Source organism: Saccopteryx bilineata, chromosome 4, assembly GCF_036850765.1.
Source record: "Saccopteryx bilineata isolate mSacBil1 chromosome 4, mSacBil1_pri_phased_curated, whole genome shotgun sequence".
Lineage (NCBI taxonomy): Eukaryota > Metazoa > Chordata > Mammalia > Chiroptera > Emballonuridae > Saccopteryx > Saccopteryx bilineata.
In genome coordinates this window covers 89,132,756-89,148,232 of record NC_089493.1, presented here as the reverse complement: position 1 = coordinate 89,148,232, position 15,477 = coordinate 89,132,756, and the positions used below count along the sequence as shown (strand labels likewise).

Genomic DNA, 15,477 nt, shown 5'->3' with positions numbered 1-15,477 from the left:
CAACAGCTTAGATAAGGGCCTAATATCCCAAATATACAAAGAACTCATAAAACTCAACAACAAACAAACAAACAATCCAATAAAAAAATGGGAAGAGGACATGAACAGACACTTCTCCCAGGAGGAAGTACAAATGGCCAACAGATATATGAAAAGATGCTCATCTTCTTTAGTTATTAGAGAAATGCAAATCAAAACTGCAATGAGATACTACCTCACACCGGTTCGATTAGCTATTATTAATAAGACAGGTAATAACAAATGTTGGAGAGGCTATGGAGAAAAAGGAACCCTCATACACTGTTGGTGGGAATGTAAAGTAGTACAACCATTATGGAAGAAAGTATGGTGGTTCCTCAAAAAACTGAAAATAGAACTACCTTATGACCCAGCAATCCCTCTACTGGGTATATACCCCCAAAACTCAGAAACATTGATATGTAAAGACACATGCAGCCCCATGTTCATTGCAGCATTGTTCACAGTGGCCAGGACATGGAAACAACCAAAAAGCCCGTCAATAGACGACTGGATAAAGAAGATGTGGCACATATACACTATGGAATACTACTCAGCCATAAGAAATGATGACATCGGATCATTTACAGCAAAATGGTGGGATCTTGATAACATTATATGAAGTGAAATAAGTAAATCAGAAAAAACCAGGAACTGCATCTTTATTATATGCGGCTTAAGTGTCTGTTTGTCACTGATAGCTTATTGGTTGCTTGCGTAACTGTACTAGCCAATGGGGTGAAGTTGCCACGGCTGAACACAAATTGAGCGGGTCAGGGGGAAGGTGAACATTTGTTTGCATTGGCAATCATCTGTTTTACATAAAAACTACGTCTTAACATAATTTCTTTTAAGAATGCCTCCTAGAAAATACAGCACTGAAGAGGAGAGAAAAGGAGCTAAAGCTGCACAAAAACGGTTTTTCTTGACAAAAAGAAACCACTGAGCAGAGAAGGACAAGGCTTGCTTCAGTCGCAGAGCAAATGCGTCTTTCTCGGCAAAATGAGACTGATGAGCATAGAGAAACAAGGCTTGCCTCAGATGCAAGACAAAAAAGCCTGTCTCGACAAAATGAGCCCCTTGAACAAAGGCAGCAGAGAAATGCAAAAAAACGACAGAGTAATGCTGACCGAAACGCAAAAAGGATTAAAACAGTTTCAAACGAAGAAACTTTAATTTTTGAGCATTCCTCTGGTGACATGAATATTAAATGTGAACACTGTCAGTCCTTAAACTTCAAGTTAGAAACTAATCGATTTGACCGTGGCAAGAAAGGATTTTCTCAATGTTGCAAGTACGGAAACATTGTAAAAAATGATGGAAAGATCTACACAAGAAATGTTGTGTACAAGAGATCTTTGACATGTGAATTAACATTTTATTATTTAAATCACCTTTATTTATTGAGCTAGTGGTGGCTCTTAAGAAATGTACCGCCAGTGGTTTCATTCATTGCACTCTACTTTAAGCAATTAAGCAAGTAGAAGGGGGAAACCCTGTGGGGCACTAAGCAAAGGGGTGTCCTCGCCGCCTGCCCTGGGTAATTCAGTTTGAATTAGCAAACACCTTTGCACAAATCATTTTAATTACAATTTATAATATCTAGAACAGCGGTCATTTCGTATGACCGCTGGACTTTCTAGTTATTCCATACGTAGATGGGACATAAAAGTGAAACTAAGAGTGTGGTGGTTACGGGGGGGGGGGGGGGGAGGGGGGGAGAGGGAGAGGGAAAGGGGGAGGGGGAAGGGCACAAAGAAAACTAGATAGAAGGTGACAGAGGACAATCTGACTTTGGGTGATGGGTATGCAACATAATTGAACGACAAGATAACCTGGACTTGTTATCTTTGAATATATGTATCCTGATTTATTGATGTCGCCCCATTAAAAAAATAAAATTATAAAAAAAGCTCCTATTCTTATAATATCTTTGTCCTTATAACAACATAGTATGGGCTTTGACTATGATCCTTTGTTCCTGATTTTCATGTGAAGTCAATTATCCCAAACTTTTAACAGAGGGACACTCTTAAGGATAGCTTGTCAGATTTCATGGCTCTGGAGCACCCTCTGCTGTTATGTGGACCGTCTCAAATTTGGTATGTCCCTGTCTCCCTCCAACCTGCCGCTGTTCCTGGCCCTTATTTTCCTTTTTGCCCCTGTTCTACTCAATTTGGATTATATCCCCAGCAGTTTCTCTTTAGAGTGAAGTTTCATCCTGCAAAGCTCTGTGCAGTTACTTTTGGGACTTTATAGGGCCCAGACTTACCAGCTCCTTCAGTCTTTTCTGCGAAATTGTAATCACCAGCTATCAGACAGCCCAAGATCCAACATTTTTAGCTGCTGTTCTCAATAGGCCTTCCAGATTAGATAGTTTCCAGTGAGCACTTGTTTATTTTGGGATGCTCAGGTCTCTTAGGGGCCACAAGTGCTTCCTTCTACTTCCTCTTGAGGTGCTGGTACCATGCAGACCTTGTGACTTTGGTGATTTGTTCCTACCTGCTCATATTTGGGGCATGGTGGAGATACCTTGCCACCCAGGTTTTGCGGATGTTTTCCATGTACTTTGGATTGTGCTACTTACTCGCCCTGCGTGACGTTTGGGGAGGGGCAGGGTTTGGCAAGACTAGAATACTGTGCCACTGTCACACCATCTTCCCAGGACCCTCCCACCTGTTCTTCTTCTTTCTAACTTTCCCATTATTGACCTCCTTTGGTTTTATTTTGAAAGCTGTTATCTCTTGGTTAGAAGCACATTCTTTGCTATTGTCTCTGAGCCTGGGAACCACCTTGCAGCAGGAGGTAGTGACAGTTTCCTTCATGAGACTAATCTCAGGCCATGTGACCATGGCTGGAGCTGAATTGTATTGTTCCCTCATCCTGAGATGCCTTTCTTCACCTTCTCCCTGGCTCTCAAGGCTGGTCCTGAAGGCTGCCTACATCCTTGCTCCTCCATTGCTGGTGCTTTTTCTGTGCACCCATAATATCTTAGAAATGTTTTATCATAGCACCCATCACACTGCTTGAAGTGTATGTTTACTTTTCTGCTTCCCTTACAGGACTGTGGGTGCTGAAGGCCAGGGACCTTGTCTTATTTGGTTTTGTACCCTCACTGCCTGACCTGTTGCCTGGCTTGTTGAAGGAACATTGACAATTGTGTAGTCAAGGAACACAAGCAGTTTTCTTCTGGTGTATTGTAAGATCGACAGGAGGAAAGATAAGCACCACTTAGAATGTATTAAGAAAGTAATGTGTCTTGAGAAGGAACTCTGAAGGTGACAGTGTTCTCAAAATTTGTGGCAGGGAGGAGGTGGCCTTGACCAAGTCGCATCTACCGAGTCAATTTTGATGATAACCACTAGAAAAGGTCATGGGGTATTTAAGAGATTTAGAACAAACAAGATAATAATTAAGGAATTGGAAGTTTGTGCTTGTGAAGGAAGCGATATGGTCAGTTTGGGTAGAGGGCACAATCACAGGTGCAGGTGTAAGGTAGATCGACCTGATGTGATTTCTACATAATTTTGCTTGAGGGCTGAGGGCTGGGCCAGGGCTAACCAGGTTCCTTCTACTTCCATAATTCTTTACTAGTTAACTAAGTTCTCTTCCTCTGGCAACTGAAGGGTTTGGGGAGAGTCTTAAAGTTGGCCAGATAAATAACTAGTCTGTGATTTTTCTGGAAAATGGAAGGTGATGACATTCAAACTTCAGTAACCAATGAAGCCAGTCCTTCTTGTGCTGGTGGATTAGAGAGGTGAATGTTGAACCGAGACAGAATTAAAAGAAAATGTGGCCCTTTCCAGCATTAAGCCCATGCAGTACAATCCTGGGAAGGTGGGACAGGGGAGATGCACCTGAAGTCCCACATGCCCTCTAAGGAAGAAGAGTGAGCTGTCAGTGGCTCTGGTTAGGGAGAACGTTTTGTCCACTAAGCTTACCAGGGAATGCTCCGAGTCCTACATGTGGCCTTCCTATAAAGGCTGATTGTTTTTGTGTATATAAAACCCTTCAATTAAATTATTTAACAGAGGAAAGTTTTTACTTGAATTCCTCTTAGTTGCATCTCTAGTTGTTGTATATGTCTCTGTTCAAAAGCTCAACAAAGCAAAACGCTGTGTTTTCTCTTAGGTCATAAGCATACCAAAAAGCAAATTGTCTTAATTATGGTTGCTTTTTTTCTACAAAAATTGTTGACATTACTCTAATTTTTAGAATTTTACCTGGGAGTTGGGACTCACGAGGTTGATTAATTTGGTAGTTTTTAAAACCCGTTTTAGCCTGAATTCTCACATGAAGTTCAAGGTGTAAAGCAGATATAATAAACTTGTTTCTATTGCCACTCTCCCCCTCCTTCCCACAAGAACTCCATGTAAAAGGATTTCCACAAAGTCAGTTTAAAATCTCCAATTACTCCAATTACTGCAGTTTAATTTCCCCAGCTACCTTTAAATCATGGAAGCATAAAACTCTGAAGGTCTTTACTGTAAGTGTAGCCCTTATGTGGGCTGCCAGCAAATGTTAATTACCTTTCTAGGCCACCGAATTTTAGCCAACTCTCTGCAACAGAATTACCCACCTGAGAAAGATGTAAAGACTTAGAGAAGAAAGATAATAGGGATTCGGGATGAGTGAGGAGGCCTCTGAGGGTTGTCACTGGACAGCTGCCTGGAGGATTGGGACACCATTTTCTCTGTTCTCAGATCCCTTTGCCTCCTCTTCTCTCCCAAATGCTGATCACAAGGGCGGACAAGAAAAGAAGCTGTTCCCAGTCAAATTTGAATATAGTCTGCATCGCTTTCCCCCCTATTCTTAATGGCCACAGTATTTTGGAACTCAAACACTATTGTACATTGTTCAAGTCTCAGTAGATAACTTGGATATATGTCATACATTGCACTTACTATTTGTTCAAGTATGATCATTCTCTAATGTGTATTTTATTTAAACACAATGACAAATGGAAACACCTTTCTTTTTTTTTTTTAATAAATTTTTATTAATGGTAATGGGATGACAATAAATCAGGGTACATATATTCAAAGAAAACATGTCTAGGTTATTTTGTCATTAAATTATGTTGCATACCCCTCGCCCAAAGTCAGATTGTCCTCCGCCACCCTCTATCTAGTTCTCTGTGCCCCTCCCCCTCCCCCTAACTCTCTCCCTCCCTCCCTCCCATGTCCTCCCTCCCCCACCCCTGGTAACCACCACACTCTTGTCCATGTCTCTTAGTTTCGGGAAACACCTTTCTTAATATACCTGTATACTATGTATAGGTATATATTTATACATATATGTGTGTGTGTACATGTATGATATATATGGTATATACTATATATAAATTTATTGAAATTTATCTCCTTGAAATAATATAGGGTGGGGCAAAAGTAGGTTTACAGTTGTCAGTGAAACACAGAATTCTTATATTATTATTAATTATTATATTATTTTCCATATGAACAACTATAAACCTACTTTTGCCACACCCTGTATATAAAGCTATTTTTACTAGATTTCTCTAATACCAAAAAGCTATCATTGAACTCTTTAATTATAATGATTTATGAATATTTCTATTGCTAAAAAGATAATTTTTTAATATTGAAGCAACAGTTACTGCTGTGGTCCAAATGATTATGTGAGATAAAAATGGTTTATAAATGTAAAAGTAATTAGACAATGATATATTTTAAAGCTTGATAACATTTAAAAATTTTAAAATAGGGTGAATTAATATAATTTTCCCAATGTACACATTGTAACATTTTTGGTTCAATATATTTGACATTAACTGAAGTTGGTTTCCAATGGCTTTCTGTTGGAGGGTTTCCTTAGATGTGTTCTCTCCCATATCTTTCTATATTACTTGTTCCCTTCTATGGTTTAATTACATTTTGTGAGGAACAAAGAAAGTTATTAAAAAAATGTGTTGACTGTTTTCTACCTTCTTATTAGGTTCAAAGCAGAAAAGCCTTGTCTACACCCCTTTACTCAAAAGGAACATAGAACCTTCAAAAGCTAGATTCCTGAGTACAAAAGGCTTTATATAGGATCTGCTGTCTCCTTGTTAAGTATATATTATTAGTAGCTTCTAAAATTGAAGGTTTATTGGCTTATATGAGGGCTCTTGATGATAAATATCATCTTTTAAATATTCCCTTGGTAGACTGTTGCCTTTTTGAAAGAAAAGAGGATATTTTAAAAAGAATGTTGCTTGGCCTGACCAGGTGGTGGCGCAGTGGATAGAGCGTTGGACTGGGATGCGGAGGACCCAGGTTCAAGATCCTGAGATCGCCAGCTTGAGCGTGGAATCATCTGGTTTTAGCAAAGCTCACCAGCTTGGACCCAAGGTTGCTGGCTTGAGCAAGGGGTTACTCGGTCTGCTGAAGGCCCACGGTCAAGGCACATATGAGAAAGCAATCAATGAACAACTAAGGTACCAGATGAGGAATTGATGCTTTTCATTTCTCTCTGTTTCTGTCTGTCTTTATCTCTCTCTCTCTCTCTGACTCTCTCTCTCTGTCTCTGTAAAAAAAAAACAACAAATAAAAAAAAGAATGTTGCCCAAACATACTGTTCATAGGCTGGCCAGTTAGATAGATTAAGCAGACTGTAAATTAATGGGAATTATTGTTGTCCCTTAAATAGGACCACAGCCTCAGTGAATACATCTTTTTATTAGTTCTGTTTTGCATATGGCACCTTTTGTCTAGTTGTCCTATTCGTTATTGAAAGTGTGATGTCAAAGCTTCCAACTATTGTGGTTGTATTATTTCTCCCTTCAATTCTGTCAGTTTTTGCTTCATATGTTGTGGGGTTTTATTGTTAGAAGCATATGTTTATATGTTTATAGTTATATCTTTCTGAAATACTGACCCATTTATCCTTGTATAATATATTTCTTTGTATCTTGTAAAAATTTTGCCTTAAAGTCTATTATTTCTGATATTTGTATAGTCACTACAGTTCTCTTTTGCATACTATTGGCAAGAAATTTTTTTCATCTATACTTTATTATAACGATATTTCTGTCTTTGAATTTAATGTGTCTCCTATAGATAGCATAAGTTGGATTTTAAAAAACTTATTCTGTCAGTACCTGCCTTTTGATTGAATTATTCACATTTAATGCTATTGATGTAGTTGAATATTTCCATTTTGCCTTGTATTCCCTCCCTCCCTCCCTCCCTCCCTCCCTCCCTCCCTCCCTCCCTCCCTCCCTCCCTCCCTCCCTCCCTCCCTCGCTTCCTCCTTCCCTCCCTCCCTCGCTTCCTCCTTCCCTCCCTCCCTCCCTCCTTCCTTTCCTTTCTTCCTTTCTTTCTTAGATTTTATTTACTGATTTTTAAACAGAAAAGAGAGACACAAAAAAAGAGGGGTGGGAAGAGCGGGAAGCATCAACTCACAGTAGTGGCTTCCGCAAGTGCCTTGATTGGGCAAGCCCGGGGCTTCAAACAAGCGACCTCAGCATTCCTGGTCAAAGCTTTACTCACTGTGCCACCACAGGTCAGGCTGCCTTGTGTTTTCCATATGTCTTATGTATATTTTGTTTCTTTATTTCTCCTTTACTGCTTTCTTTTGCATGAAGTGAATATTTTTAATGTAACATTTTTATTTATTTTTTTAACTTTTTAGTTATTTCTTTAGTGGTTGTTCTATATAAATGTATGAAATGTACTATATGCATTTTAACTTATCAAAATCTGCTTTAGATTCATACTAATTTAATTCCAATGAGATATAGAATCATTACTTTTTTTTTTTTTTTAGAATTATTATTTTTATATATATTCCTTTCCCCCCTTTTATGGTATTGTTATATACATTACATCTATATATTATAAAACCAACAATACATTGTTATAATTCTTTTTTGTTTTGTTTTGTTTTTGTATTTTTCTGAAGTGAGAAGCAGGGAGGCAGAAAGACTCCCACATTTGTCCGACCAGGATCTACCTGGCATGCCTACCAGGGGGAGATGCTTTGCCCATCTGGGGCATTGCTATGTTGCAACCAGAGTCATTCTAGTGCCTGAGACGGAGGCCACAGAGCCATCCTCAGCACCCGGGCCAACTTTTGCTCCAGTGGAGCCTTGGCTGTGGGAGGGGAAGAGAGAGACAGAGAGGAAGGAGAGGGGAAAGGTTAGAGAAGCAGATGGGTGCTTCTCCTGTGTGCCCTGGCCGGGAATTGAACCCAGGACTTCCAAACACTGGGCCGATGCTGTACCGCTGAGCTAGCTGGCTAGGGCCATTGTTATAATTCTTACCTTACGTAATTTTATATCTTTTAAAGACTATGAGAGAAGAAGAGTAAACATATACTTACAGCTTTTGTTATATTAGCCTTCTTATTTCCTATTTCTAGTTTTGTTCATTTGTTTCTGTGTATTTGAGTTCCCATATAACGTCATTTCCTTAGTCAAATACATTTCGCTTCCACCCACCTACCCTGAGCTGGTATTGGTAAATGTATGGTTTGGCTTATTAACATGTAGAAATATAATATGCATACATTGTTGTATAAAATTTCTTTTAAATTTAGTTAGGGGAGGAGAGGAGAGACCATTATCAGTTATAGATTTGCAAATAGATTTTTTCATTTTTTAGGTTGCCTTTTTATTTTGTTGATAGTTTCACTTGCGCAGCAGCTTTTTAGTTTGATGTAGTCCCATTTGTTTGTACTGCTCACAAAAATTAGGGGATATTTCAAAATGAATATGAAGCGATAAAATATCCCCTAATTTTTATGAGCAGTAGTATATTTTTGCTTTTGTCACCTTTGCTTTTGGTGTCAAATCCAAAACACCATTGCCAATACCAATGTCAAGGAGTTTACAAGCTTTTTTTCTTCCAGGAGTTTTGTGGTTTCAGGTTTTATTTTCAAGTCTTTAATCCATTTTGAGTTGATTTTTGTGTATGGTATGTTGTCCAGTTTTTCTGGCACCATTTACTGAAAGACTATCCTTTCCTCATTATATATTCTTGGTTCCTTTGCCATAAATTGGCCATATATGTATGTGCTTATTTCTGGGCTCTTTATTCTGTTTCATTGATTTATGTGTCTGCTTTTATGTCAATACCATACTGTTTTGATTACTATAGCTTTGTAATATAGTTTGATGTTTTTCTTTCTCAAGATTGCTTTCTCTGTTTGAGATCGTTTGTGATACCATACAGATTTTAAAATTGATTTGTTCTATTTCTGTGAAAAATGCCTTTGGAATTTTGATGGGGATTGCATTGAATCTGTAGGTTGCTTTGGGTAATATGGACATTTTAATAATATTCTATCATTTTATGAGCACAGAATATTTATCCATTAGTGTCTTCTTTAATTTCACCAATATCTTAGAGTTTTTAGTGTATACCAGTCAAATTTTGGAACAATGATGTTAATAGAATAATGGTGTCTGTATATTTAGTTTTCACATTGTTTTCATCAGTATTTTCTTATTTGTTTTGTTCTTTTTCTCCATCTTGGCACTTTGCATATTTTATTTTGTCTTAGATCTTTGCAAAAGGAACCAAACGTAAAATCTTTAGGGTTTTTAAAGATATACCTTTCTTTGAGTTATATCAAGTGTCTTCTAAACTTTATTATTTCTTATCACCCTCTTGTGATGGAAGCTAATGATAACTGTCCTTGCTTCTGCAGTTGGTGTGGGTAATGAGATCCTTGGTCAGTGATTTTTCTAAGTTGGGGATTAGTGAGTCATTCAGGTGTGTGAAGCCCAGCCTATTATAAACACTTTGTAAATGTTAAATGATGATGATGGCAGGGCCATTAATTCTGTCCAGGTCTCCTGCCTCTCATGTCAGTGCTTATTTCATTGAGTTAACAGTTCCTCAGGTGTTTCAGATCATAGCCCTTTTTCACATCAAGCTAATTAGTTTGCCCAGGTTTACATTTTTGCCATGTATTACAGCTATGTTCAGAAGTTTTGTACTAACAGGGGAAGTCTCTCTGAACTCTTGATTACCCAGTTGGCCAACAAAAGAATATTGAATTTTCCCAGATTAAACCTTTCTAGTATTTTCAGTTCTAGTTCTAGCCCCCAGTCTCATTAGTTGCAAAGCTATTATCTTTATAATGTTCCTGGCATTTGTTATTGATATAGCAGGTCTCATTCAGTCTCGTGTGTTTTATCTGCTAGCCTCGTTTCCTTCTGAGAAACTTCTCATAGTGGCAGGAAACCTCTAGGGTTCCGACAGTCTTTGCAATACCTAGATGATAATTCAGATTGCCCTTTTTGCTTTTGTGCTGTCAAGGAGGCTTATGATGATATTTGAGAACTGAAAGTGATCTTGAAAGGTCAATTACTCCAGTGTTTCATGAAAACCTATGAAATTTGATTCAGGTGAGGATTACTGACTAGTGTTAAATCTGTTAGGTGAATGGTTGTTGGGGAACTAGAAATTTGTAGTGGACCAAAATAATGCCACACGAAGGAATTCCTGGATGCAAGGAGGAAAACATATTGTGTGGGTCAGTCTTCATCTCCCAAACCCTTTGGTTAATCTTAGGCTCAGCCTTTTTTCATCTGCCATTTAATAGGATGTAACATAAAATTCAGAGCACCATCTATGATGCATTTTAGCCAAAAATATTTAACTTGACTCCACTGAGCATTTAGATTTTTTAAAATCTGAGGTTTCCTATAAACTAATCTATAAATAAGCAGTACAAGCAAGGAAGCAGACAGAAGATGAGTCCTTCAGCACTCTACCTGTACTGGTCTCTTCACTAAATCAAGGTCATAAAAATAGAGATTGTGTTATATTCAAAGAGATTTAAGGCACTGGCCGGTTAGGTTGGCTGGTAGGAGTGTCATCCCGATATACCAAGGTTGTAGGTTCTATCCCCGGTCTAGGCCCATACAAGAATCAACCAGAGCAACAACAAATTGACTTTTTCTCTCTCTCTCCCTTCCTCTCTTTCTAAAATCAATAAAAAAAATAAAAATTAAAAATCAAAGATATTTAAGGGATAAATACGATACAATGCTTGGTCTTGAATGGGATGCTGGCTTAGAAAACCAGCTGTAAAGGAAATTTTGGGTGTCAGGGAAATATGGAAATAGTCTGGATGTCATATGAAATATAATTTACTGGAATGGAGAGATGGATAATATTTATGAGAAAAATCTGGTTATCAAAAAAAGTATATATAAATATATAGACCAAAAAATAAAATCTGGAAAGATATGCAATAAGTTAGCAGTTTACTATCAGGTGATGAGAAGATGGGATTGTTATGTATTATTATTATTATTATTTATTATTATTTTTTACAGAGACAAAGAGTCAGAGAGAAGGATAGATAGGGACAGACAGACAGGAACAGAGAGAGATGAGAAGCATCAATCATCAGTTTTTCATTGCAACATCTTAGTTGTTCATTGATTGCTTTCTCATATGAGCCTTGACCGCGGACCTTCAGCAGACCGAGTAACTCCTTGCTCAAGCCAAGGACCTTGGGTCCAAGCTGGTGAGCTTTGCTCAAGCCAGATGAGCCCACACTCAAGCTGGAGACCCGGGGGTCTCGAACCTGGGTCCTCGGCATCCCAGTCTGACGCTCTATTCACTGCGCCACCGCCTGGTCAGGCTATGTATTATTTTTTGCTTGTTCTCCCTCCTAATTTTTTGCAATGCACATGTCCTGTTTCTGTGTTAATACAAACTTATTTTAAAAATAAGTCTATACTAACCCATCACGTACATAGGGTTGTTTTAGTATATTTCACAAGTATTTTTCTTTTCTTTTTTTTTTTAAAGGTTTTTTTTTTTTTAAATTGACTTTAGAGAAATGAGAGAGAGAGAGAGAGCGAGAGAGAGAGAGAGAGAGAGAGAGAGAAAGGCAGGGGGGTGGGTGGGAAAGGAGCGGGAAGCATCAATTCATAGTAGCTGCTTCTCATATGTGCCTTACGAGGCAAGCCTAGGGTTTTGAACTGGCGACCTCAGCATTCCAGGTAGACACTTTATCCACAGTGCCACCACAGGTTAGACCATAAGTTTTTTTCTTGACAAGGATTTTATAATTTTTAGGATACTGTTTTGAACCATCTTTAGATTCTACATGTATCTCTTGTTTTTCAAATTTAATTATTATGGAAAATTTAAACACATACAAAAGTAGAGAAAATAATACAATGAATTTTCATGTGCCTATCATCCAGCTTCAGCAATTATCAATTATGCCTAGTTTATTTCATTTCTACCCACCATTCCTCTTCACCCATTATTTTGAAGCAAATCCATATCATACCTTTTCATTCATAAATGGTTTGCTATTTATATCTGAAAGATAAAAATATAAAAAATAAACACAATACTGGTATGATCCCAAACAATAAATAAATAAAATAATACACAATATAATCTATTATGCAGTCATTGCTTACCTTTCTCCAATTGTCTCATAAGTGATTTTCTTTTAATATTGTTCGAATTAGAATATAAATCAGTTCTCAGCATAGCATCTGGTTATGTCTGTTAAGCCCTTTTAATCTATAAGTTTCTTCCTTCTCTTCCACTTTTTTTTCCCTTGCTATTTATTTGTTGAAGAAACGAGGCTGTTTATTTTCTGTCATTTCTCACTGCATTTTCCTGCATGCTCTCCCAACCTTTTAATGCCTAAGACAGGAAACTGTTCTCTAGAATGCTTCTGAGCAGGGTTCTTATTTAATGCTTACATTGTAACATAGGGGTTCCCAAACTACGGCGCATGCGGGCCGCATGCGGCCCCCTGAGGCCATTTATCTGGCCCCCGCCGCACTTCCGGAAGGGGCACCTCTTTCATTGGTGGGCAGTGAGAGGAGCATAGTTCCCATTGAAATACTGGTCAGTTTGTTGATTTAAATTTACTTGTTCTTTATTTTAAATATTGTATTTGTTCCCGTTTTGTTTTTTTACTTTAAAATAAGATATGTGCAGTGTATATAGGGATTTGTTCATAGTTTTTTTTTTATAGTCCGGCCCTCCAATGGTCTGAGGGACAGTGAACTGGCCCCCTGTGTAAAAAGTTTGGGGACCCCTGCTGTAACATATGTATGGAGTGTTTGTAAAATCTGTAAATTGAAAGGGTTTATTTTTATCCTAAAGTCATTGTATACTTGAAACCTATATGATCTTATTAACTAATACTGCTCACAAAAATTAGGGGATATTTCAAAATGAATATGAAGTGATAAAATATCCCCTAATTTTTGTGAGCAGTATAATGTCACTCCAATACATTTAATGAAAATAATAAAAAAAGAAATTTATAGCCTTGATTATTTCAATAGGAGGAAACAACTGTTACAATAGGATACACTGGAGTCGACTTTAGAGATATCAGTAGCACAAATTTTTAAGTAGGGACCGGCCAGATTTCCTTTTCAAAAAGCTCAATGAAGGCCCTGGCCGGTCGGCTTAGTGGTAGAGCGTCGGCCTGGTGTGCAGGAGTCCCAGGTTCGATTCCTAGCCGGGGCACACAGGAGAAGCGCCCATCTGCTTCTCCACCTCTCCCCCTTTCTTTCCTCTCTGTCTCTCTCTTCCCCTCCCACAGCCAAAGCTCCATTAGAGCACAGTTGGCCCAGGCGCTGAGGATGGCTCTGTGGCCTCTGCCCCAGGCACTAGAATGGCTCTGGATGCAACAGAGCAACACCCCAGATGGGCAGAGCATTGCCCCTTGGTGGGCGTGCCGGGTGGATCCCGGTCGGTCACATGCGGGAGTCTGTCTGCCTCCCCATTTCCAACCTTCAGAAAAATACAAAAAAAAAAAAAAAAAAAAAGCTCAATGGAAAATTTTCCCTGAAAGTACACTCTGGTGTAATAGGGTTATCTTGAAATAGTGTTTAATATCCTCAGAGAGCTTGGTCTATAAATGTGCTCTCTAATGTGATAACTGTGTAATATTTATTTATTTATTTGGTTTTATTTTACTGTTAGGGCAACTAAGGTCAAGATTTGCTTTGTTTATTGATTTGTCTCTAATGATTGCAGGTTGAAGATGACAGTGATGCAGAGACCTATGGAGAAGAGAATGATGAACAGGGAAATTATTCTAAAAGAAAGATAGTCTCTAACTGGGATCGATATCAAGATACTGAAAAGGAGGTCGATAATGAAAGTGGAGAATCACAGAGGGGGACAGATTTCAGTGTCCTTCTCAGCTCGGCAGGTAGGAGTTCCAATTGCTTGCGTATTGGTTAGTGCTATTAAAGTTGCATAAGCATTTTTGTTCCTTTTTAAATTGTGTCTTAATAACTAGCAATTCATTGTTTGCCCTTTGGATTTTAAATCCAAGTAAAGGGCAGTGTGTATAATGGTTTGCAAGAAAAAACATGGTGTTTCTTTATGGAAGTCTGGGTTTTCACATGCAGATGTAAATGACTTCAGTTGTGGTTGAAATGGATAAAAGTCTTTATAGAAATGAAAAATGCTGAATGAACTATGCCCCTCTCCAGTGGGCAGTATGAAAAATAGCAGTTTTTGTTGTTGTTGTTGTTGTTTTGTTTTTGTTTTTTAATTTCAGAGGCACGGATACTTCTGTTTATATAAAGCTTTATAGAGTTTCTAGAATTGTGCTGTTAGTGGACATGCACATATTAGAGACATATGCGCCTGAATACTAAAACTTTTCTTTTGTGTTTTGGGCACAAAAGTGCCCTTTCAATAAGGTGAAACCACATGTGTGCTGGGACCAGCTGTGTTTCTGAGATTGACTGCACCTCGAGCCACGTGCAGCAATGTGAAACTGGAGAGTAGTTACAGGAAATAATGGAGCGAGGCTGGTTCTATAGGTGGCTACTCCCTAGTGTGTGTAACATAAGAATTTGAAGGATGAATGGAGGGCAGACCAGTAGTTTTCAGAGGTTAGGGCTGGAAGGGAGGCTGGGAGGTGGATATGGATAGAAAAAGGTAACAGGATGGATCCTTGTGGCACTGGAACTGATCATTATCTTGACTGTGGTGGTGGGTCCACAGACCTATACAAGTGATAAAATTGTGACATACACACACACATACAAACACAAGTAAGTACAAAGAAGCCTGGGCAGGGCTGAGTAAGACTGGATCCTGTCATTGTCAGTATGTCCATAACCTATAGTTGTGATTGTATACTATCATACAAAATGTTATCGTTGGGGGAAATTGGGCCAAGCATATGAAATTTCTCTGTATTATTTCTTACAACTGTATATGAACCTGCAATTACCTCAGTAAAGAAAAATGATTGCCAACCCTGGCTGGTAGCTCAGTGGATAGAGCATTGGCCCAGGGTATGGATGTCCCAGGTTCGATTCCCGGTCAGTGCACACAGGAGAAGCAACCATCTGTTTCCCCCCCCTTCTCCCCCTTCTCTCCCTTTACCATTCCTGCAGCCTGTGGCTCAGTTGGTTCAAGTGTGGCCCTGGGCACTGAGGATGCCTCAGTTGGCCTGAGTGAGTCAGCCTCATGCACCAAAAATAGCTTG

The 15,477-nt window shown here is 38.6% G+C and overlaps 1 protein-coding gene across 1 annotated transcript in view; it reads left to right on the top strand.

The window, feature by feature from the left end:
• Positions 1-15,477, top strand: part of AVEN (apoptosis and caspase activation inhibitor) — a 212,545-nt gene that overhangs the window by 44,846 nt on the left and 152,222 nt on the right. Inside the window, exon 2 of the mRNA XM_066274187.1 lies at positions 14,004-14,181. Within this exon, the coding sequence (XP_066130284.1) occupies positions 14,004-14,181 (178 nt within the window). The remainder of the gene's footprint in view (positions 1-14,003; positions 14,182-15,477) is intronic.